This window comes from Gasterosteus aculeatus, chromosome 2 (assembly GCF_964276395.1).
Source record: "Gasterosteus aculeatus chromosome 2, fGasAcu3.hap1.1, whole genome shotgun sequence".
In the NCBI taxonomy this organism is placed as follows: Eukaryota; Metazoa; Chordata; class Actinopteri; order Perciformes; family Gasterosteidae; genus Gasterosteus; species Gasterosteus aculeatus.
The window spans coordinates 4616706-4641569 of NC_135689.1; the positions used below are offsets into that span (position 1 = coordinate 4616706).

Sequence of the window (24864 nt, forward strand, 5' to 3'; positions counted from 1 at the left end):
ATAATAAACAACAGGGACTCAGGCTTATTTCGGGGGGAAGGGGCCCCATTTTGACCACAACTCCAAAACCACCGAGGGATGGGAGTCTAACAAATCACATGACGTGCACAGGTGGTATTATTTATTGTCTCTAAATCAGAGCGTAGTACTATTAAAAGGCAGGAGCGAGGAGCAAAAGCCTCCAGCGAGCCGGCTGAACGTTTGCAACCCTTCATGGTTGACTTTCACAGATGTGAAACACCACATCAAACGTCTGCCTCGCCGAGGACTTCCTCCTGTGACCTCTGATAGGAAGACAAACCCGACATGGGGTTTGAATTGTCAGGGATCTTTACAACTGCTTGGAAACAGTAAAATAATGCGGCTTAAGACATTTAAAGAATTAAAAGCCCGGCTCTCACATCTGGATTCCTTTTTTTCCTCCTCCACCTTCAGCAGCGAGGGTTCAAGTCTAGACTGTAAGCAATCAATAATGCACCCATCCCTGTTAGTTTCTACACACAAGGCAGTGATTGTTTTTGTTGCATCCCAACCCGCCAGGCCGTGATTTTTTTGTGTTGTCGTTGCACATTACGGTGCAGCTCGCACGGGGCTGGGGGGGCTAACAAAGAAGCATGCCGCCGCCGCCGCTGCGCTCTTGTGCAGCCGACGGTTATTTGTGTGACTCTGGTCTGCAGCGGTAAACGGTCTCCCGGAGCCTACCTGAGCAGACTGGAGAGCGGGTGCGAGGAGGCGCCGTGTCCGCCGCTTGCGCCGCTCCCCCCGGTCCCGGAGGAACCGCCGCCGGTGCCGGCGGACTGTCGCTTCCCGGAGAGCAGCTTCTCCACGGCGGCCAGGTTCCCCGTGCGCGCCGCCTCGAGAAGTTCCTGCTCCTTCCCCATCGCGTATCACACAATAAACAAACAAACCAGGGGGGGGAATCACGGGAGACGCGGGGAAGGGAGAAAAATTGGGGGTAAGGGAGGGAGGTGTGTGTGGGGGGGGGGGCGCCTGGTTACGGGAGTGAAATTCCTCTGCGATCCCCGTGTTTTTTGTTTTTTATCAACAAATCCGTAAATTATTCCTCAGCACTGCTCGTGTGGCGAAATCCCAAAAAACGCTCCCTGCGCCGCTGGGTCCGTCCGTCCGTCCGTCCCGATCCACGGGGCCGCCGGCGTCACGGCAGCAAAAGTTTCGTTGAGCAGCACCGCACCACCATCGAGCAAACTTCCTCCGACCAGCCCCGCTCCCTCCCCTCCACGCCTCCCGGAGCCTCGTCCGTCACTTCCTACAAACTGCCCTCTCGGTCTCGCGTCTCCAATCCGAAGCGGCTCCGCCGCACACATCCAGCGCACTAGCGCCCCCCGCCGCCCTCCTCCTCCCAGCTGCTCCATAGCAGGAGTGGATAGGGATAAGCAAGATGGCGCCCGAAGTGAATAATGCTCACGGGCAGAGCGGTATGATTATACCGATCTAGTGTTTTGAATGTCTGTGAGTCTTACACAAATTATGTGAACTAACATTTTGGTTATAATATTACTCGTTTCTAGTCACTCAAATGTATTGTCAATTGTCAATTTGAATGTGAAAGGTTTTACTCAAAATAAACAGTTACACCAAGTGTTTGGGGGAAAGACTCATTTCATATTAAGACTCATTTTAAAGTATTGTTGGTATTCGTGTCAGATTTGCTAAAATAAATAAATAAACTTTTCCCTTACAGTAAAATCCGGAATAAACAATAAAGACGGCGTGACGCTAGACCGACCGCTACTCTCGATGCATTGCCTTGTGTGATTGTCACCTTGCGTGTGTCTATAAAGTTTGTTCAAATCCGGAAACGGAAACCGCGATGAAGCGACCAACAAGCCAGGAGAAGCACCCAGGCGCTATCATTGCTTTAAGGAGTCTCTCAAACTTAATTAAATGTTAGTGTGCCCGGCGGTATCTCCGCGTTAGCATTATTGTTTAGTTATCTTGCTAACTGGCATTAAATACTAAAGCCACCGTTATTTGTTTCACTTCAACTCGCTTTTGCCGCTGTTTAGTTGACGCCTAGCTGCAGAGAGGGTGAGTGCATGTTGTATCCGTCCTATTTTTATGTCAACTTGATTATTAACACCAAACTATGTAACGTTACTCTTTGTTGATGCTTCTCAGCCAAAATACCGTTCGCTTCACATATCCGGTCTAGTTATGGACGACGCGTGTTACGTTATAGAAAGCTAACGCTAAGCTAGCCAAGCTAGCGTTAGCCAATCGAGTGCCGTATTGATGTTGCAGTATCTGACGCTGTTCGCAGGTGTTGGAGGGACCTGAGTGATCATGGCCGACCCTGCACGCATCAAACCCGAGGTGAAACCCGAGAGGACGAGCTCTGCTAACGAGGAGCATCCTAAGTCGGATGGCGCTGATGATGGACCTGCCACATCCAAACCCGCCGATGTAAACAAAGAATCATCCTCGCAAGATCCAGCCAAACAGGAGGAGAAATCCGTGAGTCCTGGAGCCAAGGGATAAAAAAAAAGCGTTGGATGGGACCTAAATACAAGCAACCACACAAGGAAGTGTAAATTTATGTGGTCTTAATTATGGAAATGTACCTCACTGAACTTGTAGCATCTCATTGTTTTGTCTTCCACCATGAAGGACATGGCAGCCGGGGAAGATGAAGAAGAGGGAACCTCCGACCAAGCTTCCAAAAGACTGAAGCTGGAACCAGAGAAGAAAAAGGAGAGGCGCCAAAAGGTCGACGAGGATGAAATACAAAAGATGCAGTAAGGATCTTTTGGCTGAATATTCTGATGTCATTCGATGTCATACCACTGACCAGCTCTTCGCCCCACTTCTCTTGCTTTACAGAGTTTTGGTTTCCTCCTTTTCTGAAGAGCAGCTAAATCGCTATGAGATGTACAGACGCTCTGCCTTTCCAAAGGCGGCTATTAAGAGGGTAAGTATTTAAAAAACGTTTTCTTTCTTCTAATCTCTAAAACTACTTCATTGGCTGCATGTATTTCTTTTTTTCCAGCTCATCCAGTCCATAACAGGATCATCAGTATCACAGAATGTGGTGATCGCCATGTCTGGTATTTCCAAGGTTTTTGCCGGGGAAATTGTTGAGGAAGGTGAGTGGCTGAGTGAGCTCAGACGAAATAAAACCAATAAATAACTCCCTTGTAAATCTTGCTGCAGTTTAAACCTCCACATTGTGTAGTTAAATAGTTTGTCTTTTGTCCTCACAGCATTGGACGTTTGTGAGAAGTGGGGAGAAACCCCACCGCTTCAGCCCAAGCATATGAGGGAGGCAGTGAGGAGGCTGAAGAGCCGAGCTCAGATCCCCAACACCAAGTATAAGCAAATTCTCTTTCAGTGAGACGCTCTTGATGTCATGGGGAAGTGGTCCTGGGATTTGAACAATGGTGCTCTAGCTTGTGGAAAAACAAGTCAAAATCAGTGACTGGAGTATCGAAGAACGGCCATTTCAGACAATACCACGAGGCGCTTGGTACTTGAAGGCACCTGAAAATGAAGTCCTCTGACTCGCCATTCACCTCTAAATTTCAAGCTAAATGCAACATACAGTGCAAATTGTGTGAAATTATATTCATGTATTCTGGTTGTAAATAGTTTTCTTTTTACTGTCCTGGGTTTTTGCCTCAATTACTTTAAAGAACTGGCGATTTTTTTTTGTTTAATAAAATCTTTAGGTAGTAGTTGACTGCAATCATTCAGCCCATCGCAGAACTTATGTACTCAAATTAAAAGTTGAATTTGGAAATATGTGGACTTTACTGTTGGACAACTACAGCTCCCACTTCTAAAATAATGCAGGGGAGACTTGAACACATACTTTGGTGTATATTTCATGACAAAAAAACATGGATGCCATTTTTGTTACACGGAAACATGCTTTTCTATTCAAACTTGGCACAACTGGAATGTCTTCATTTATTCTTTCAAAATATTCCCACATACTAGCTTTGGTTCACAGAACCAATTTTATATTAGTCTCAATGAAGTGATGAACTATACAAAATAACTACAGAACTGAAAAAAATACCGATTTACATCGAAACAAGTGAATCACAAAGTGCAAGGCATAAACTATGCAACATTGCCTCAAAACATGCTTTCAGTGTCAACATTTTACCAGGTTGAAATTAGTCTCGCTTCATTCTCCGTCCAGCGCTTCCTGCTGTTCCTGGTTATGAGCAGATGGAACCCAGAGCACCGGGCGGTCAGCAGAACAGGAATGCTACTAAACAAAGGAGTGGATTCACAGCTACATGTTGCATTGTACTGCTGTATCTTTGTCTACTAAGGCATGCAAAAAGAAAAAACAAAAGCTGAGATCACATCTATAAGTTATACTGAGGTTAAAGGTCAGTATCTCAGCAATATCACACTAATATTTAGGATGTGTCGAGTACACATGAGGTGTAGGGTAAAACCATGAAACCCTGTATACATATTAGTCATCTTAAACATCAAAGAGTTCCACATCAAATACGTGTAGTGTTGTCATTCTTTGTCATTTTTTTGGTTAAACCAGGGCGGTCTTTCTATTGCTTAAATATTTGACATTCTGTTTTACAAATAAAAATGTCGTTTATAGCTTGTAAGGCAGCCAAAGTTGAGAAAAAGATGGTTTAACATATCGGCTGCACTGAGATGTTCAGCCACCAGGGGGCTCCCGAGCACACCATGAGACCGGTGTGTACCAGCTGTGTAACCACCGACATAGAACACAGATCACCTGCACAGGCATAATAAACCACAGATTTAACAGGAGAACATTTGTACCTATAATGCAGCTGACTGGGCTGTTCCACAACATTATTCTCACAATTACATTGTCAGTACCAACACGTTTCAAAAATGTCCTTTTCTTTGATTGATATGGCTTCAATGCACCGTAAAGGAACGTTAGTCGAACAACAACCCCAAACAGGTATTAACACTAGCAGTCTGAGATGTTTTCTGGCAAACTGCAAACCAGAATTTTTAAGGAAATCAAGTAATATAACTCAGTTAGGTGGTATGATCCCAAACCGCCTTAAACCAGAGAAAAGGACTAAATCCATTTATATGATGAAACTACTGTGCCCACTTGCTCTCAGGGAGATTTTGATCACAGGGCACATTGATCTGATATAAAATAAAAAATAAAATAAAATAAAAAAAGTGCATGTTTTTTTCTACAGATTTTCCAACAAGTAACAGCGGATAATATTCTAACAGTATGTTTGAAAGAAAAGGAAAACACCTAATGGAAGCTACAAATGTACGACTATTTTTTCTTTCTATATGTAAATGTGCTACATGTAAACTAGTGCTGTACACAAAGCATCCGCGGCATGGAGTCGTGTTGGGTAGACATGATGGACTAGCAGCTATCTGGCCGTGTGTCCGTGCGCGTGTGACGAGGGAGGTTGTGGGCATGTGCTCAATTCCGAAACACAAATGAGGAAATGGAGAGATTTGAAGCTCGTGATATTGAACCCTGCATGCTGCGTGGTTTCCTGTCCACACTGATTTTGGGATGAGGGATTAGTGGGCTCATTTGAGTCACACCAGTGAGCATCATCTAGACTGCCAGATAAAAAAGTAGTACCACAAACGTACCTAAGTCCATTCCCTCAGTTACCCTTTTTAGAATTGCTATAGGTGCTCATCTTGTAATATCATGACCGGTGTGACGCACACAGCGTGGACTCATCTTCTGTCCACCGTCCAGACATGCTTTTATCGAGTCTCGCTGGTCCCTCACATCCGGCCCAATGCATCCTGCCGCCGTTCCGCCGGCAGCAGCAGCCGCGGTCTCAGAGAGTGAACCCGGGGTCATGCTTCCTGACCTCCAGGAGGAGGCGCTCTTGGTCGCAGAGCGCCCGGGTGAGAGCAGCCTCGGCGTCGGAGAGCCGAGTCTCCAGGGTTTGTCCCTGTAACGGATCAGTGGATTGGTTAGTCCCCTTTTACAGCTAACGCACGCAAGCGGGCCGATATCACATTCTGCCGGACAGCAACGGCTCTCATTACGATATCATCACGTGCCGACGCGTCACCGCGGCGTCCGGGAACAGGACGCCGGCATCGCGGCCTATGTAACACCGACGCAGCAGGTAACGGCAGATTTAAACACGAGTAGAGCGTGTGAATCTGACTCGGCCACAGTGTTGGTACACTGTGGACATTCATCTTGGTAGCCACTAACCCCGTTGACAAGCGTCTCCTTGATTTCCCACTTCTTATTGGTGTTCCACTCGGTGGTCACACACATCACCAGACAAAGGCGTCCTTTGGTGATGGCACTCTAAGCTGTGACTGTCAGTAACGACACACTTGTACTTTCTAATAGAGGCCCACAATACAGCAGATTACATCCTGTGAGGTACAGAACTACTATTACGTGTCTAATCCACGTGTTTTCAGCGGTTGATGTGTGTGTAATGAAATCAAATTAACACTGTACAAAAATAAATGTACAATTTTTTAAAGAGATGTAAAAAAATCAATTAAAAAAAGATACTTGACCTCGTGGAAAATAATGTGCGATACATTTAAATGAATGGGAGCAGCCCGGCAGACACGCTCAGCTGAAGCAGGTAGAGTATACGGCGTTGTTCGGTCCCCCCTACCTCGGGCTGCTTATGACCACAGCAGGAATGATTCGCGTTGTGCGGCCCGGCCACGGGACCACCTGCGGATGCCTCGGGGGGGTCCGAACGCTCAGCTGCAACCGAAGAGGAAACGCTATGATCACTTTCTGTTCACCTTTCTGTGAAGACATCGCAGCAGGTGTATCTGTGGTTTCACGGTTGGCCGTCACTGCTGACATCTCTGTGTATCTACGACACGGACGAGTTAAAAGAAGTCGCTCACCTCTGAGCCTCATGACGCCGTCGTCGCCGCGCTCGAGGAGCAGCCGATCCACCACAAACGAGGCTGGCACCGCTTGGGGGGCCGTGGGGTAGATTTTAGGGCTGTCATCCTAAAAGAGACGAAAGAGATCAAACACAAACAGGTCGGTTCAGAGCTTTGATTCAAACAGTTGGTCAGGTGTTTCACTGCAGTGGATTAACGCAGCTCATTATCATCAAGAGCTAGAAAGCTTAAATCCAAACTGTGTGAATAGTGCTGACCCTTAAACCACGTATCTCATACGGTATATAATCATGTAGGCACATGTATGAACAAACCACCTTCATCGTGACGGTGATGTTGCTCATGTGTAACTTCATCGGCTGACTGTCAACGCTGAACTCGTCCTCCAGAAACGGGCCGATGTTGGTCACGGTGGAGGTCAGCAGTTCTGCCCGGCAATCTCGCACTCTCACGTCCAAAAAGCCACAAGACTCGGCCGCGGCGGAGTGTCGCGCTGCAGACGGACCCATTTCGGCCCTCAGGCACACCGCGGGGGGGCCACTGGCACCTTGTCTGTCCCGATCGGGGACGGGTCCGCTCGGAGCTGCAGGAAGCAAAGGAGAACATTCGTGAGCCGCGTGGACACTTAAAGAAGGTAACCTCTGAATTAGAGGCATTATTCAAAAAGCAGATTTGTGATGATTATTTAGTTTGGGATTAGATATCAGCCGATGTGTGAGTGAACTAAACTTCAAGATGCCAAAAGTCACCACTGATTAGGACAGACTTATTTTTGCCACTCTTTCTTAAAACCATCAAACTATTTCATAACGTATTTTCTAGAATATGATTCGAAAGCGACTGATTAGTGTGTTGATAATATTAATCCAAGTTACCCTGTGTGAGGCCGGACAGCAGGTCCGACACCCTGATGTTGCCCATCTGCACGGGGCTCAGATTCTGAGCTTCTACAGCCACGACTTGATCTTCTCCCTTCACTTCCACGGTGCACGCGGTTCCACTCAGGATCAGCAGCAACACCGAGGCCTGGAGCGACAACAAACTCATGCGTTCATATCTCAACTTCACTGGCAGAGTGAATCCATCCATGACGTGTGCTAAAGGAGCCCAGCAACCCACCATGTCCTGAGACACGTCCTCAATGCTTTGGGACAGAGAGCTGCTGAGGTCCGCTGATGAACCTCCCTCGGTGCCGGGCGCCGGGCTGCCCGCAGGAGTGTTGTTGGCGCCCGACTCTGGAAACATGAGATTACAGCGGATGTCACGTGTGTAAATTCAGAGCAATTGCTTTGGAAATATGGTCGTGTTTTAAGCACCGGAGTCCATTGTTAGAATAACAAAGTTGTCACTGAGATCGCTGTCCACGGAGAGATATTCATCAGGGAGGCTGCCATCCAAGACGGCACTGTCAAAGGAATGCTGGGAAGGCGACTGCTTCATGGATTGGTGACGCAGGCCGGCCGCCAGAGAGGGGGAGGCGTCTTCTGAACGCTGGAGCTGTTCCCTACAAGCGCACACACACACACACACACACACACACACACACACACACACACACACACAATCAGAGTTAAGGGACAGCTGGTAAAAGCATGAGGTGCACAGCGGGGGCTCCAGACACACAAACACTATCATAATGCCAACAGCACAGCGGGGGAGCACCAGCACTCACTTTGCCTGCGTACCGAACAATTTACTCATGCCTGAGCCCCGACTCAGCATGCTGAAGGCGTCCTTTGTTATGGAAAAGGCCCCTTTGGTCAGGTCCAGCGAGGCACTGATGGCATCTTTGGTGGCGTCCTTGGTGACGCTGATGGCGCTGGACAGCTCTCCCTCCAGGCTGAAGTTGGAGGGTTCGCGGGGGAGCACGGGAGAGTGTCCAGGCGAGAGTGGAGGAGAGAGGACAAGGGTGTCCTCCTGCGCGGTCAAGCAATCTCCCCCCAACCCCTCCTCGACAGCCTCACACGCCTCCTCCACCGCGCCGTCCGGCTCATCCGCAGGGACGGCACTGAGGGAGCAGATGCCGTTCTCCAGCCCGCCGCCCCCCGGCGCTGCAGAGTGATGCGCGGGGGAGATGTCGGAGTCCGTCATGCTGTCTGTCTCTGGCGTGTGGGGGACCTCTTCCTCAGCCTCCGTGCACACAGGGGGCAACAGGAGGCCCAATTCCGCGGAGTCCACCACGAGGGCGAGACAAACCGTGGCGGCTTTTGTCTTCTGACCGCGAGACTGCTTCACATCTCGCAGGTCCCGACCCAACTCTGCCCCCAGCCGAGCCATGGCGTCCTTCATCCTCAGCAGGGCGACGTACTGGTAGTGGTTGAGCCACATCTTGACTGGGGTAGTGGTGTGGGCCAAGAAGTGGACAGAGGCCAGCGATGCGTCTTGCTGCTCTGCGGGGGGCTGGTGATCTCCGCTGGGACTGGAGGAGGAGGAGGAGGGTGGGGAGGGTGATGCGTTCTTGGAGGCAGAGGGCCGGCACATCCACACGGACATGGCGAAGGGCTCAACGAAAGGCTGCGTGCCGCCTTTGGGGAATCGCCGAGCTCCATCAAAACCCAGGCTCACGCGGGACAGGCTGAGGGACCAGACGTCCTGGGATCGCGGCCGCTTCGTGTCCAGGGGTTGGGGCTCGGCCTCTTGGGAGTGCTGGAGGAAGGTGGACGGGACGGGGTGGAAGGCACTCTGGTCTCTGGGGTGGGGGCAGGGAGGCGTGTGCTGAAAGAAGGGGCGGCTGGCGAAGTCGTTGTAGGTGGAGTTGAGGTCAGCTCTGGAGCTGTGAGGGCACAGGCGAGTGTTGCTGAGAACCATCTGAGGTACGGTGACAGAGAGGGACTGCGGCCGCTCCGGGTGGTCCAATATGGAAGAATCCAAGGGGATTATTAACTATAGAAAGGAATATAAAAAAAGAATTCAACCATGTATATAAAAAATAAACAAAAAAAAAGAAAGCACCCGTGTTTAAAAACAGTTCACCTTGAGCAGAGTGGCGTCCATCCGGACGTCCAGATGCTCTTCAGCCCGGCTGCTGTCTTTCAGGTGGTAGAACGCTTTGACCTGGTCCAGCGTGTGCAGCAGCCCTCTGGAGAACAGGTTGATCCACAGCACGCTGGCCGGGTCCACACACAGCTGCAGACTGTTCATCTGGGCGTACAGGTTGGACGTGGGCACTGGAGGGGAATGTAATGCTAATGTTAATGTAGCAAAGGCAGAAGCACAAAAAACAGGTCAGGATCACTGTAGTTAATATAGAAAGAAAATGGAAAGTGGAAAAAGAAATGAAACAAATTGTTAAATACGTTTGCATTTTACCTGAAAAACTTGGGTCGTCAGGGAAGTAGTATTCGGTGAACTGCAGATGAACTGCTGGTACGTTGTCCGGCAAACGCATGGCTTTTCGGTTGCAGGATAACAGAGAGCGGGTCTTCTTGTTTTGACGACCTCTTGTAGACACCTGAATGTTAAAGGGGCCAGATGTTAGAACAGTGGGGAAAATGTCACTACACAACAGATGTGATTTTTCCGTTGACCTGCTTCTTCTTCTAAAGACTTAATAAAAAGGAACTCAATTACTGTTATTATGTTCCACATGACAGAACTACACCACATGAGCTCTGATGTCAGAGACTTCCTGTCATAAACTGGAGGTGGAGACCCAGACACGGACAGAAGTTCCCCCTGGTGTCCCTTTTTCTACCAAATGGGGAACTGCAAGAGTTTCGTACTTAAAATAGCTTACACTGTACTTTCTTTCAAGATCCAGGTGGAAAGTGAAATTGTGACAGTGGTTTCTCAATCTCTGGTGAAAGGCACCAGCAGTATTTCACTGGAAACTAAGGGAGAAGTTGTTAGAGCTGCAGTGATGACCCAATTCTTTTCATCTTTTTACACATATTCCCCTCAGAGGGTTTTACAATCTGTGCACATGCAACACACTCTGTCCTGGAACCGTCACATCGGCACAGGAAAAACTCTCCAAAAAGAGATTAAAGACCTGAAAGAAAAAGGGAGAAACCTAAAGGAGAGCTGATCCGCTGATGTGACAGAATGATCAACGCAAAGACGTACGTCTCATGGTAACAACTGTATAAATGGTGGGAACTGTCCCTGCTGTATCCTCTGCGACAGATCCACAGTGATGTGGCTGAGGGTTAATTCCACTATAATGAACTCCCATTTTCCCACATCATTAGCGACTGCGACTGCTTGATCACTGCTTCAATCTTCTAAATGCAAAAGGACTTCTGGCCCTGTGAGAGTTGCTGCCCGACCGCCCCCCTCTGAAGATGATGAACAGATGTCCCCTGGTCCAATCATTGAAGTCAGGCTTCTGGCGGAGCAGGATAATCAAATCAGTGGGTGATTAAATCTCGCCTGATGAATGTCCACGTCGTCCATCCTGACCACCACGCAGCTGGATCGCAGCCTCTTCAGCGCCGGCCCCGGCGGAGCCGTGTCGGTGGGGCTCGGCTTGGGACTGCGCGGTCCATCTGAAGCAGAAACCGAACACTTTGTGACGAACGGGAAGGACTCATACACCGGGCTGCTTTGTATTTGTGTGTTTTTTAGACAAATCTTTCACATTCATCGACCTGTCTTAGCAGAGGACTCCTTGGCTGACTGGGGCCCTTCGGTTTGTGGCCCCGGGAACCCAAAAGCCTCGGTTCTCCTCTGGTACTCCTGCAGCAGTTTGCCCGCCCACTGGGCCTGAGCCTCCATGGCTCCACTGTGGCGTTCCCAGTGTCTGCATCCGTCAGCTGCAATAAAGCAGCAGCAAAAAAAGGGGCAGTTACGACTCAGCACCCGTTCCAGGCTCAGAGACTTCCTCTGAAGATATACGAGGATAGAACGTTAGAGGCTATTTGTGGAGTAGTGGCATTGAACTCGGCCTGTCTGCTAACCTGTCAATGGTCATGCACACGGCCTTCAGGGTGATAACCACACAGCAGCTGTCACGAAGTGGATCAGACTGAGCCAACAGGGCAACATCGCAGCTGCTTGCCTCCCTTTGTGTCGGCTGCAGCCCGGCGGAGGGTAAATAGCTGCTTCCCCGCAGTGAAAATGTTGCTTTTGAAAGGCCAAAACAAACGCCACCAAAAGATGGATCCAAGCGGTGCTTTTTTGATAATTGTTGATAATAATAATAATAATAATAATAATGATTTATTTGACTGTTTGGTACAGCTCATACGGCCACACAACAATATCCCAGCAGAGGAAAGGTGTAGGAAGAGATTGACGATAAATCTGCAGGAGCTACTTGTTTGGGTGCTGCGTTCTGTGTGTGGAGTATTTCACACATATTGTTTATTTGTAATCAAACAAAAAAGCAAACTGCTAATTCAGCATGAACGTCTCCAGAGGCTACTCTGCTGCTCCACATCCCGCACTCCAAGGACTGCCATTAGTCCGCATGCATGAGCAACCAACCCTCCCACCGGCGGGTCCTGAGTGAATGCCAGGGTCAAAGTGGGAGGCGGGACACAGAGGATGAGGATGAGGAGGAGGAGCAGCTACGCGAGAACTACGTGCAGAGGAAGCCTGAGATTTCAAACTCACCAGGTCTGTGGACGGGGTAGTAGTCAAAACCCAGCTTCCTGAATGTCAGCTGCATGGCGCCTTGCAAGCCCGGGGGAGGAGCCTCATCTGTGTCAATGGCACATGCCAGCTGATAAAAACCATCACCACGGTAACAACCTATACAACGCCATTCGCCATCGGATCTCACGGATCGCTCCGCGGCGCAATTGTTGCTTCCCGTTGAAGCGAAAACACAAATACACACGGTTGAGACAATAAAAGCTACACGTGGATCATTTTCGGGGCACGACGGCGTCTCATTTCAAACTAACCGTCATCCGGCGAGGAGCTGTCGTTGCATATGTGTAAGTCCAATCGGGAGATGAAGGTGTGGTAGGAAGACTCCTTGACATCGTAGAGATCGAAGAATTGACTCATGTTGCTGGGGGTGCCGGTGGGGGCGGGCGGGGTCCCTGTCCACAGGTTATGGAGGCCGGGCGATGGAGGAGCGGTCTAAAACACAGAAGGGGGAAGGGTCAAAGATCCGAACAACCGAGAGACAACGGGACGAAATAAAGATAGCTCTTTGTGTAATTATGTCATTTCTCTTGCATAATGAATACGAGAGAGATATATACTTTGAATGTTGGGTACGCCTGTTTAAAAAAGAAGCTGAAGGACATAATGAAAGCCTAAAAGGCAGCAGAAATGAGACAATATCTAATATAGAAAATAATGCCTTCTACTTGGAGGAGGATGATGATCGTTTGAAATGGATGCAGAAATAACAATTCATGAGACGTGACCTCAGATGAATACGTGTTTTAAGGTCACCAAGCCTTTACCTTTCCATTAGAACATGGGACGTCTGTAATTAAACTTAAACGATTCCTATGATTATTACTTAGCATCGATGCTATTATTAGTCTACCCATTCAGCAGCAGACCTGAAGGGATTCGGCAGTCCTGCTCTTCCTCTGCTGGGCCGACTTCTCCATGGCCTCGCTGAGAGATTTGGCGTAGTGGATGATGGCTTTGAGCTGGGAGTCCGTCAGCACCCACAACAGGTCGTCCAGGATGAAGAGCAGCTTGGACGCCAGCACGTGGCAGTCCTTTATCTGGATAGAACAACGGGGGAGTTAAACCACACGAGGTCAGGTTTGTGGTTTTTAAAAAGGGGATCCCCCTGGCAGTCTCACCCTGCGCTTCAGAGCGATGCGAATGCGTCCCTGGTTGGTGATGAGACGTAGCGGCGTGCTGCCGAGGTCCTGGTCGCTGCTCTCGATGGCGTCCGCCTCGATTCGCAGACTCTGCCAGTTTATCTCTTTGAACGTCAACACCTGGTTTGAAACGAGAAGCATTCAGCTCCGATCAAGCGCGTCACGTTCCGGAGAAGAAGAAACGGGGTGGAGGTCGGGGATGTGGGGGCGGGGGGGGGGGGGGGGGGGGGGTAAGAGGTGGGGCACTGTACCTCTCCGCGCTTCGGGTCGGTGACGCGGGTGAAGCGGAGGTCACTTTGCTGCCACTTGGGGTTGAGGCTGTTGCCCTGCAGCTGCCAGAGCTCGAAGGAGGCGTGGAAGGCCCGAGCCTGCACCTTGATGGTGATGGTGTTGATCCTCACGGACATGCCCTCCACCACCTTCTCTGCGAAGCCGTACTCGCTGCGGAGAGAGACAGGCGATGGAGGGAAGGATGGGCGGAGGCGTTCGTGGGATGCCTCGTCCCTCGGGGCGGGATTGGGGCGGGCTTACCTCTGGCCCGCTGTTATAGCGATAGGAGACGGGCCGTTAGGTGGACGCGGCTCCTCGCACGTCCTCATTTCTACCTCCACCTTATCCAGGAACTGACACAAAAGGAGAAAACTGTAGTACCGCAATTGAGCAACGATAGATAGAGAATGTAATATTTTCAGATGATAACAAGAAAGAAAGGCGCCATCTATGGAGCAGCGGGTAATAGTTGTGACATGGACACACATGGCCAAGACTTTTGGAGAAGGACCGAAACAACTTAATTCTTACCAGACAGATGGGGCTTGTTTTCAACTTTGTCCATTGTATCTAAAAAAGACACAGTCAGCCACAGACACTGTTTATCATTCACGGCGTGCACAGAGGACATCAAGCTCCTGACACACAGTATCTGCCACGCAGTTTTATTGCTCTAGATGTCAAATATCCACTTCAGCTATCAACTGGGAAATGTCTCTGATCAGTGTGCAATCCTGATTAGACACAGAGCAACAAGAAAGAAAGAAAATAGCCTCAACGATGCTATTCAAAAGTATTCTCAATGATTAGCTATAATTTATTCTAAAAGGTTTCTTAATAAAATAAATGATCAACGTCTGAGTAAAGACTAAGAGTAAAAACAAATGTCGTGGCCTTCGTAATGGAGCGAGGTTATCCTGAGGCATTTCTAAAAATAGGACCACGACCAACGGAACAAGTGGATTCCAGTAGCAGTTGCAAAGGAAGTGTTTTTTTCTCAGCAGTCACTCTGTTGCAACCACAGAACCTCCCTGTAGGATGAATGCTACGAATGCTACAAAACAAGAAATGACAGCATGACAGATATTCAGCCACTAGCTGCCCAACATGAATACACACGGATAACACTAAACAATCCCGTCCTACTCAGGAATCAGGAATCAGGAATCAGGAAACATTTATTGGCCAAAATATGTCAAACATACAAGGAATTTGTCTTTGCGGTTAGTGCGCGACAGTAGACAGACAAGACAACAGTGCACAAGTAATAAAATCAACACCAACTATGTGGTGAAAAAGGGGCGGAACACGATACGGAGTTGGGATCTTAAACGCACGGCAGCCAGAGCGCCTCGGGATCACTTTAGTGTCCCTCCGAATCTCTCTGTGGAGAAAAGGGCGACGATCCGGTCCGACCGGTCCGCTGGAGACGTACCCTGATGGCGGCTTTGTTGCAGTAAACCCGTGTGACAGCGAGCCAGGTGGGCAGGTCCAGCATGTTCTGCAGAACCTCCTCATCGAGCTCCAGGTTGGACAGCTGCCCCTCCCCCTTCAGCGTGCTGAGGTTGATCTTGTCCGGGGACAGGTTCTTGGTGAACCTGAGGAAGAGGAGACAAGTTGGGTTAAGAGTGAATACGTACAGCCTGAATCTAGCTTCAACTAAGGGAATACACTCGTTTTTGGAGCACGCTGGAAACGTCTTATAGTGATGCAATAACAGTCAGACGTTTGGACACATTTTCACATTCAAGTGAATGAGAAAGTGTGTGTAAGCTTAGAAGAGATTACTGCTACTAGTCCCTTCTCGCATTGTGTGTTCTTATACCTGAAGGTGCTACAGCCGCTCCCTTACAAAGCATCCACTTCTTCATCATAACGTTGCATTTTTAAAGTTTGGGTCAGAATTGCCAGAAAAGTTTTCATACTACAAAATGCGACAGGATGCATCGAGACATCCTGGTATTTTGTGCATTCTGCATTTGCAACACTATTTATGTGGACATACTAAATATTTCTATGGCATATAAAGTATCACAAGAGTGAGGGATTAATAATATTCCTTTGCAATCCATGTTAGCAGCGGATCACCATAAACAGTGATAACTATAAGCCGATTCCCCTATAGTGCAAATGAACGAGTCACCCTGAGGAACCGTAGGTCGGGAGGGTGCCAACCCCCCAACGAGCAACCAGCAAGAGGCTGCAAGCCCCCGCAGGGAGAGTCCAGCAGCAAACGGGGGAAACACACAGTTGGGCATTTTCATTTTACATTCACCACATGAGTGAACGCTGAACGGACACATCCGCGACATTTCAGAGCAGCGACCAAGTGGCACCGTAGCTCTTCTCTGACTTTATTACAACAGAGTTTGGTTAATACTTGTAATAATAATAATAGGACTGAAACGAGTGAGACGTGGGAAAGTGGTCAAGTCATAACATTGGACTTTGTAATCCGGTCAAAGACTGAAGCTTCCCTTTTGTCACTGAGAAAAAAGAGAACAGCTCAACACTTTCACCAGGAGCATTGCTTTCATTTCACATCAGCTCACACTCCTCAAGGCCCTTTAATGAGACACGCGTGAGGGTTGAAGCTAGTTCACATGTCCAGAAATACCCAACTGCTACTTTCTAACTGCTACTGAGCAACGTTGTGCATTTCGTCACATTGGTATTTCGGAGTGTCAGAACCCAAAAAGGAGCAATTTGCAGGTATTTATAAATAAGGACTGCATTACGGCAACTAACTGCTGAATAGTGGTTCCATTATTGAAAGAGAAAGATTAGCGTGGCTCAGACGGCAGAGAAATACCAGAGCGTTCCAAAGGCAAGAAAGAAGTCATTGTGCAAACTGTTCAACCAAAAAACAACAACATCAAGATCTTACTAAGACGATCTAGACACAGTTTGTATGAGGATAAGATCTCGTCTTCATCTCGCCGGGCTTAAAATTAACAATACAATCCTGCAACACGGAGTCAGACCCTTAACCCTGAGAGATGCTCGGAGGTCTACGCGTCCACGTCGCCTGCAAAAACAGGTGTGTTAATTATCCAGTGTCAGAGACAGCAGAGGGGAGGAGAACAGGGGACGGATGTGGGGAGGATGCTGATGCTGACCGGAACACAACCTTTGTCTTTGACAGCCAGGTGTCTGATGGGTGAATGTTGCTGGAAAACGAACAAGACTCGTGATGAGACATAAACTCTTGAATCGTAGCGCGGCTGAGTATTTTGAGGTGGGATTAAAGAAAGAATTTTCTTTCTTTTCCTGATGCATTTTTTTTAATAAAAGGTGTAGATGCTAAAAACGTATTCAAATCAACAATCTTCGGCATCGGTTTGGAGCTGTGCTGAACATAAATGACTGAGAATGAAGACTAGATGGATGGAAGGAGACACAGCTGTGGCTTGAGTAGGAGTAAATAAGAAAAGATGCAATCAAGGATCATGTAAAAGCCTTTTCACCTTCCGAATATGATATTTATTTAGGGCCCCAGACCCCGAAGTGACACAAAGTAAGCAATGATGAACGGTGCTATGAATCAGACATGTCAGCTGTTTAAAGCCAGCATTTAAGACGGTCCGTAGCTCACAGCAGCATTAAAGTGATGTGTTTGAGGTGTTACGGTTGAACTCGTTACCACCGCGTTAGTGACCAGAGTGGAAGTGGAAGTCCATGTAGCTGCTAGCTTACATGTCACGTTACGGTAACAGTGGACGCGAGCGTCAGCGAGCGGGTCCATCATCCAGCCGGGCTAAGAGCAGCTAACACAACCCCCCCCCCAAACCAAAACCACACTTACCGTGATAAATGTTTCAAAATTTGCTTTTTAATAATTCCGGCCATTTTTATTCAGCGTCGCGGGAACCCGAAGCCCCCCCTCTGCTGAACTGAACCAGCGGTCTTTGCTAGCTTCCAGGTACCTCTCCGTCGCATGCTGCCCGGGCTGTGTGCATCTTACAGCCGCCGCAGCCACAACCTAGCTGCTACTTCCACGAGCTCCGGGCGGCCAACTGACTCCAGCGGACCACGGCGACACCGCAGCGCCGCCTGCCGGAGGCCGAGGGCGGAGCAGGCGAGCGGAAAGTGCGCCCGAAGATTCCCACCAACGAGCCCAGTGTATTTACAAACAAAATTATACTTCACAAATGGCACGTTGTGTAGAATACGCGGTTATTACTTCATGTAATACGGTAGTCGTTACGCACTGAAAATAAAATAACGTTAAGTAATAACTTAAGTTTCGAGATGTTTTTGTGACGTAATATGTCTGTGTGTGTGTGTGTATATATATATATATATATATATATATATATATATATATATATATATATATATATATATATATATATATATATATATTAGATATAAGGGTTGAGTTGAGGAACTATTTTTAACAATTATGACATCAAAGACTAACTATCAGAATAACTGCATGTGGTGAAGCAAATTAATGTGCAAATATTAAGTAGTTACTTCTCTTTAGACAGTTTCACTATCAACATTTTTCTGAAATTGTGCAATTTAAAACAGGTTTACTATATTTAACATACTATTTTACCATAAACAATTCAGTTTATTAAATTAGGTATTAGTACAATAACACAGCAAACAGGTATTTTGTCAACAAATCTCTGCTAAATAACTCCATTTATAAAACTAATTTTAGTTGACAGTGCCTTAACGAAATAATGCAGAATTTTGTACAACACAACCCTGCACCAACATTCATCATGATGCAAATCATGGTGCGTAACCTAACATACCCTATAAACATGTTATTTTAATGAAACCATATATTAAACAAAACATTTTATAATTCTAACCCACGTGATACATTACTTAATGGTAATATTGATTTATTATGACATATCATCTTCCCTGTAATAACACGCCTAGTATAAAAGTAGTGTTTTCTCTTCTCCTCTAGGCCTCATAGGCACAACACACAATCATGTGACATGCGCACTCGGCCCTGTTGTTGAGTTTGTTATGACAAGTCGAGGCCTCGGACTAAATTAGGAGCGAAGCCCCCGTCTCTGTCCGGGCGAATCCGTGATGGAAGGCATGGACCTGGACCTGGACCAGGACCTGGTGCAGAAATTCAGCTGCATGGGCACAACTGACAAAGATATCCTGATAACGGAATTTCAGAGGCTTCTCGGCTTCCAGCTAAACCCCGCCGGATGCGCCTTCTTTCTGGACATGACCAACTGGTGAGCCCGGGGATTCGTCGGGCCTGCTGTGGGGTTATTGTTAGACGGTTGACACCGTGCGGTTCACTAGCTAGCTTTCGCCCCGGTAAGTCGTCGCTAATAACGGAGGAGGACATCGTAAGGATCGCTATCCTTCATTGTGACGATGGAGTTTACGTTTTTTTTGTGATGTTTACGTGGGTTCGGTGACAGCTAACGACGCTGTAGTAACGTAACTAGCGTTAGCGTTAGCTGAGCCACCGCGTCTGCGACTTCTGATCGCCTCCGAGGGACTCGGTGGAAAGCAGCTCGGCGCTGGCTGTGACATAAAATATAACACGATAAACACACTGTCAACAAACGTCGTGTTCACGTCGATGCTTGTGTCTGGTTTACAGAGACAGGACGTGATTTATTTGTGTTTAAAATAACGTTTGTTTCAGAGTTGCAACGATAGTCGCTCCAAAGCTAACTTCGGTGCCACCGTGTTAGCCGCGGTACGTAACTCACAATTAAAAGTTTTTAAACGGTTTCCTTGTGGTGTGTTGACTGCTTATTGTGTCAGACGCTCGTCACTTTCACATTATCGACGGCGTTATCGTCTCACTTCTGACGACATCGGCAGTGGTGATGGCCGCTGTTTATTACGCAACATCGGTCAACGCAGTAACGTGACGTTACGTTATTGGCGAAGACGTGGTTCATTTTTTTTAAACCAAACTGGGCCTTGGAACAAAGTGCATCGTGGATCTTTTACGCAGTTTTTTCGGCTTTCGGCGTTAGTCAATTAAAGGTCAGATTGAACTCTTAATGTCTCCGCGCATGTGCAGTCCCGAGTCGATGCAGGTCTGTGGCAGATGACGGAGGGCCGTGGAGGCCGTAGTAGTAACACGTGATGTCGTGCCATTCAGCCACGGGGTTCCTAAAAATAAAAACTGCTGATTTATGGACGACTAGCGGGAAGCAACCATTAGTAATCTCTCTGGGTCTGCAGGGGGAATATAGGTATTCTGATGCAGTCCCAAAATGCTGCAGAAATAAACATTGTAAATAAACGCTACCGTCTCTTTTAGATTTAGTGTCAGCCACCGAGATTCAGTGTAAAATGTGTGCCCGCTTATAGCGATTATCATTTCACCAAAGCTGTACATTATATCTCTGTACCAATAACCTGGATTTCTGCCTTTTTTTTGTCCCAGGAATTTACAAGCAGCGATTGGAGCCTACTACGACTTTGAGAGTCCCAACATCAGCGCACCGTGCATGTCCTTCGTGAGTGACGTGACAATCGGGGAGGGAGAATCGGTTCCACCGGACACGCATTTCACAAAGACCTGGAGAGTACAGAACACGGGTAAGTCCGCGTGACTACTAGGACCGATCACAGAGCCGACAGCGGACCCTGAGAGGTGGATATAATCATGCTCGCATGTAGAGTTCAGCATAGTTTTCTGTGTGTCTTCCAGGTTCAGAGTCGTGGCCTCCGGGGGTTTGTCTGAAGTATGTTGGCGGAGATCAGTTTGGTCACGTAAACATGGTGATGGTACGGTCTCTGGACCCCCAGGAGATTGCTGATGTCAGCGTGCAGATGCAGAGCCCCGCATCTCCTGGCATGTACCAGGGCCAGTGGAGAATGGCCACAGCCACCGGACTTTACTATGGAGGTGAGGACGGAGAACCTGCACGCTACAAGCTGTGACTTGTGGCTTGTTAGTACATATGCTCAAGAACAGACCGAAACTGACAGAAAAATTACCAGCAGCTATATATCTATATTTTCTCAGTAGTTTCCCCGCAAAGATTTCAGGTTTCAAATGTGAGAATTTGCTGCTTTTTTCTCAATTCTTTTTTTAGGATCGGCTTTAAAAAAAACACATTGTAGACTACAAGAATAATCAGCAGTTAAATGATAATCATCTGTTTTTAGAATGAACATGTAAATAAAAAGCAGCCGCATGCTTAAGTCATTACTGATGAAGTACTACATCATTTTACTATTGATTGGACGGCCATTCGATCGACCCACATGTTAACTTAAGAGTAATTCATTGAATTGATTTACAGCCTCTTGCAAGTTAAACGTGTACTACAGATCCCAACAGGAAGTCCCTCAAGACTCGCCTACCTACAAATCAAACAGCAGTGAGACACTCAGTTCTTACTGACTTGGCCTTCTTTTAGGCGTCCGTGGTAATATTTCCTCACTTAACACATTGGTCTCCTTGAGCGAGAAGACTTGCAGATTTGGAGGGATGTTGTCGGGGTGTTTGTGCTCCATCCTCCTTTTTACCTGGATCACATAACCCTGTGTTTTGTCGCACAGCGGCGTCCTCTATTTTAACACGCTGTTCATTTCTTTGTGCAGACGTCATTTGGGTGATCCTGAGTGTGGAGGTCGGAGGCCTCCTCGGCGTCACGCAGCAGCTGTCCTCTTTTCAAGCGGAGTTCAACACCCAGCCTCACCGCCGCCTGGAAGGAGACTACAACCCGTTCGCCTCGCCGGAGAAGAGCAAGTGCCCCAACGGCAACAACAACAGCCTCCACGATGCCAGCGTTCACAGGGTCGCAGAGGAACATTGGCAGGGGAGCCCCGACCAGCTGCAACAAGATCAGAATGGACTTTCACAAAACTCTGTGGATTTAGTAGCAAATAGTCTACAAAGCAATCTATCAGTAGTCTCTTATAACCAGGTAAGACACGTCAAAGGGCAGGGGGATGTCACAAATCAGTGAGTCGTGGTTGAGGTTATTGTCTTCCACCATCATTGGAAGGACAACTGGAAAGTCTGAAAGCTTTTTATAAGTAACAAGAAGAAGAAAATCTATAAATGCAAAGTTGATGGTAATGATATTTCTCAAATGTGTTGTAGATACATTTAAAGTGGTGTGAGTTTAAAATAAACCCTATCGTGAGAACGGGAATATGTAAGTCACTTTTTAGGACTGCAGTATTCGATGAATTTGGTTGCTCATATTTCCTTATATTAACTTTCCGCATATTAACTCAAAAGCTGCAGTGACATTCGTTTCTTCCATTTTCTATTTTAACCTCATCCTTTTAACAAACCGTTTCCAGCCACACAACTGGATTAGTGAGGCTGTGATTGGGCACGGTGGAGATTTGCGACTCTAAGATGCTGATATTCACCAGGTTTCTCATACCAGCGTCGTCTTTTAGCATGGCAACCTTTGCAAATGACTACTAAACACAAAGCATAGCTTGGGTTGATGACAACGTCGCTCATTTATCAGGTATTTCATCACAAAACAAACCCGCCATCACGGCCTAAAACACCTAATAATGTACAAAAATAGTTAAAGATCACCAATGGTTGAGTGAACAAGGCAACAGGATTGAGGATGCCAATGCAGACACCGAGGCAGGACAAGGCAAAGATGGAGAACTTTGGTAAACCAGCGTGTATTAAATGATCAGGCTTACAGTCGGTCACCAGAGGGCGGAGGCGCGCCGCGGCTCACAACCGGTGCACCGCGTGAGAAACTGCCAGAGGCAAAGCGCCGGTGGGCTCTGGGGCCGTTAGAGCCAGAGGTGTCAGGTGGGGAAGGTTTGGACCTGTGGGGGGCATCTGGTGGAAAGCTCGTCAGAAAGGCACAAGCCAACTGAAACCCAACAGAGGCCACCGCCCGAGCGCCACTTCAGCATTGCAAAGTCTTTCGACGCTGATTTTACAGGCGGTGAATTTGTCCTCTTAGGACTTTGTTCTCATTTTGGCTGTTAACGATTTCTCTTCGTTACAGGGTATGCAGGAGCCCTATCCTTTCGGGCACTCTTAAATCACGGGACTTGTCACAGCGAGGCAGCACTAAACCTCTGGAGTCTGTCGCACCGATGAGAGAAAGAAGCTGTGCCCAGATTGTGGCGATTTTGAAAAAACAGTTTATGCAAAGCCCGGCTACCCTTTGAGAAACCAGAGGCCGATGCTCTCGACGTGCAGCTCAACCAACATCCCGCCACCCGCTGTATGCACGAGTGAATGCTAAGTTAAAAATGAGTGCTATGAATCTTTTTGAGTGGTGACTTTCCTTTTTTCAAATTTCTTTTTTTTTTTTTTGTTGTTGTCAAAGTGAAAATGGGAAAAAACGTTAAGAGGTGTGTGTTTGTGAAATGGTGTGTGTGTGCGCGCGCATCGTGCAACCCGAAGGAGAGACTTTGGAGGAAAAGCCATTTATTTTGCCATCTGATTCTCCGTTTCCCGTCTGGCTCTTGGTATATTAACTGGGTTTCTGCACCTGTTCCCTGTAACTAAATGTAACCACCACCAACCACTGAACATCATGGCTTTCTTTCTGTATTCGTTATTTTTAATATACCCTTTTTAACAGAAAGGGGGGGGGGGGGCAGCCACGTCCTTCACAACTATATCTTTAGCTCATTTGACGTGGCGGGCGCATGGCGTGCTGTCATTTCGATGCTGCCTGCGTACCAGCGATGCACAGCGAGTCAGCCATTGCTCACAAGATGAGAGCTGAACTATTTTATTATTTTTTTAACACATGAAATAAGAGTTGTTGCTTTGCATACATACATACGTAGATACATATCTTTGACATATTACAAGAGTATTCATTACCAGTAATAAAGCCGTTTTAGAGATCTCCCCAATTATTGTCTGAAGCTATGAGTTAGTTGCGTCGCACATGACACCCTGACACAAGACACTGAATTCAAGCCATATGAACAGCGGTTAAAACAACCGTGCTCTATGAAAACATCAATGTTCCTTTTAATTTGAAAGCGGTCTTGGAGTTGCTTTTATCATATTAGGTTGAATGTATTTGATGAATGTAGAATGGATAATGTTTATTAATTCACCCAAAGATTCAACATTGTATGTTTGCATTAAACTGGCGGTTTTATTATTGTAATTATTGTTCTGAATATCCCCTCTATTGTTAAAATGATGCTCCGAATGTTCCACATCGCAGTCTCCAAAATGTCTCACTAATCATCGCTGAGCTTTCAGTAAAAATGCAATGAATTGTGTTCTCTTGAAGAATTGTGGCTGCGTATCTACTCACACCAACTGGCTCTTCTATGCACTGAGCGATCCCACCCCCCCTCCCGCGCCCCCCTGACAGCCCCGTACATTTAAGTCCGGAGGGGTTTATCCACCCAGTGTTTGTTTATCTCGTCATCTACAGTTCGATCTGACGGGTAAAAATCCCTTTTGATTTATTTGGGTAGTTTGGGTATTTGCGGATCTCTGTGCATCACCTGTGCAAAATAAAGAAATAAATATATTTCCCACAGCCGCCGAAGGCATTTTCTGTGTCTACGCCAGTTCGTCCTCCGGTTCTTTGTTGCGACATCTCTCCCGAGGTTTCCACTGGCCGGATGGCAGAACGAATCGGTCGGCATTAGACTCATGCAGCAGCACGTTAAGATGAAAGCTTGTTTCCTGTATGTTTGATGAATGTTTGTATGATTAAATTATCACTGAAAACAACAGGCGTTGTCTTGATTCCTGTTTGTGTATTTTCCTTGTTTTCTTTTGCACACACATCGTTTTTAACCTCTACTTCAACACGTGCACTCTTCCCGCAGCTTTCTTTTTGACTTGTACAGTTCACACATTGCTGTATGTTTCATGGCATTTCGAGTGGAAATGATTCTGTGCTCATTCTGACAAGCAGTGCATCTATGCGTGTACTACTTGATCAGATTCCTTAAGCCTTTTATGACGCAGCCCTTTTATCAATTACTGGATGTCAAACAAGAAATGATTACACAGGTATATATTATCATTTTCTGGCTCACTAGTTGTTCGGCGTTACTT

General features: G+C 47.3%; 3 protein-coding genes across 4 annotated transcripts; 2 read left to right on the forward strand and 1 right to left on the reverse strand.

The window, feature by feature from the left end:
• Positions 1-1624: 1624 nt before the first annotated feature.
• On the forward strand, positions 1625-3692 carry taf11 (TAF11 RNA polymerase II, TATA box binding protein (TBP)-associated factor). The gene is made up of 6 exons (XM_040193280.2): positions 1625-2049; positions 2282-2475; positions 2629-2756; positions 2842-2929; positions 3008-3104; positions 3222-3692. The coding sequence occupies exons 2-6, from the start codon at positions 2305-2307 to the stop codon at positions 3350-3352; spliced, it is 615 nt and encodes a 204-aa protein (XP_040049214.1). The 5' UTR covers positions 1625-2049; positions 2282-2304; the 3' UTR covers positions 3353-3692.
• A 221-nt stretch (positions 3693-3913) lies between these two features.
• On the reverse strand, positions 3914-17961 carry bltp3a (bridge-like lipid transfer protein family member 3A). Its single transcript, XM_040193279.2, has 21 exons — positions 17674-17961; positions 15304-15466; positions 14400-14438; positions 14130-14221; positions 13850-14039; positions 13578-13718; positions 13326-13496; positions 12711-12891; positions 12418-12504; positions 11451-11615; positions 11233-11348; positions 10171-10312; positions 9835-10028; positions 8534-9744; positions 8178-8365; positions 7981-8096; positions 7737-7887; positions 7179-7444; positions 6859-6967; positions 6615-6709; positions 3914-5918 (listed from the first exon to the last, which is right to left on the reverse strand). Exons 1-21 carry the CDS (start codon positions 17715-17717, stop codon positions 5802-5804), a joined length of 3978 nt encoding a protein of 1325 aa, XP_040049213.2. The 5' UTR covers positions 17718-17961; the 3' UTR covers positions 3914-5801.
• A 774-nt stretch (positions 17962-18735) lies between these two features.
• LOC120829607 (protein ILRUN) lies at positions 18736-24534 on the forward strand. Of its 2 annotated transcripts, XM_040193877.2 has the most exons (5): positions 18736-19087; positions 20266-20420; positions 20533-20730; positions 21432-21757; positions 22826-24534. In XM_040193877.2, the coding sequence occupies exons 1-5, from the start codon at positions 18930-18932 to the stop codon at positions 22859-22861; spliced, it is 873 nt and encodes a 290-aa protein (XP_040049811.2). In that variant the 5' UTR covers positions 18736-18929; the 3' UTR covers positions 22862-24534. The 2 variants fall into 2 exon arrangements, with proteins under 2 accessions (XP_040049811.2, XP_040049810.2); XM_040193876.2 differs by lacking the exon at positions 22826-24534 and having other exon boundaries at positions 21432-21988.
• Positions 24535-24864: the final 330 nt, after the last annotated feature.

Coding starts and splice junctions, on each gene's coding strand:
- bltp3a (XM_040193279.2), bottom strand. CDS start 17,717: ATGGCCGGAATTATTAAAAAGCAAATTTTGAAACATTTATCACG. Junction 13,719..13,849: donor CCGACCCGAAGCGCGGAGAG/GTACAGTGCCCC, acceptor GTTTCAAACCAG/GTGTTGACGTTCAAAGAGAT. Junction 6,710..6,858: donor CGGCGTCATGAGGCTCAGAG/GTGAGCGACTTC, acceptor CTTCGGTTGCAG/CTGAGCGTTCGGACCCCCCC.
- LOC120829607 (XM_040193876.2), top strand. CDS start 18,930: ATGGAAGGCATGGACCTGGACCTGGACCAGGACCTGGTGCAGAAATTC. Junction 20,421..20,532: donor CTGGAGAGTACAGAACACGG/GTAAGTCCGCGT, acceptor TGTGTCTTCCAG/GTTCAGAGTCGTGGCCTCCG. Junction 20,731..21,431: donor CACCGGACTTTACTATGGAG/GTGAGGACGGAG, acceptor TTCTTTGTGCAG/ACGTCATTTGGGTGATCCTG.
- taf11 (XM_040193280.2), top strand. CDS start 2,305: ATGGCCGACCCTGCACGCATCAAACCCGAGGTGAAACCCGAGAGGACG. Junction 2,757..2,841: donor GATGAAATACAAAAGATGCA/GTAAGGATCTTT, acceptor CTTGCTTTACAG/AGTTTTGGTTTCCTCCTTTT. Junction 3,105..3,221: donor CGGGGAAATTGTTGAGGAAG/GTGAGTGGCTGA, acceptor TTGTCCTCACAG/CATTGGACGTTTGTGAGAAG.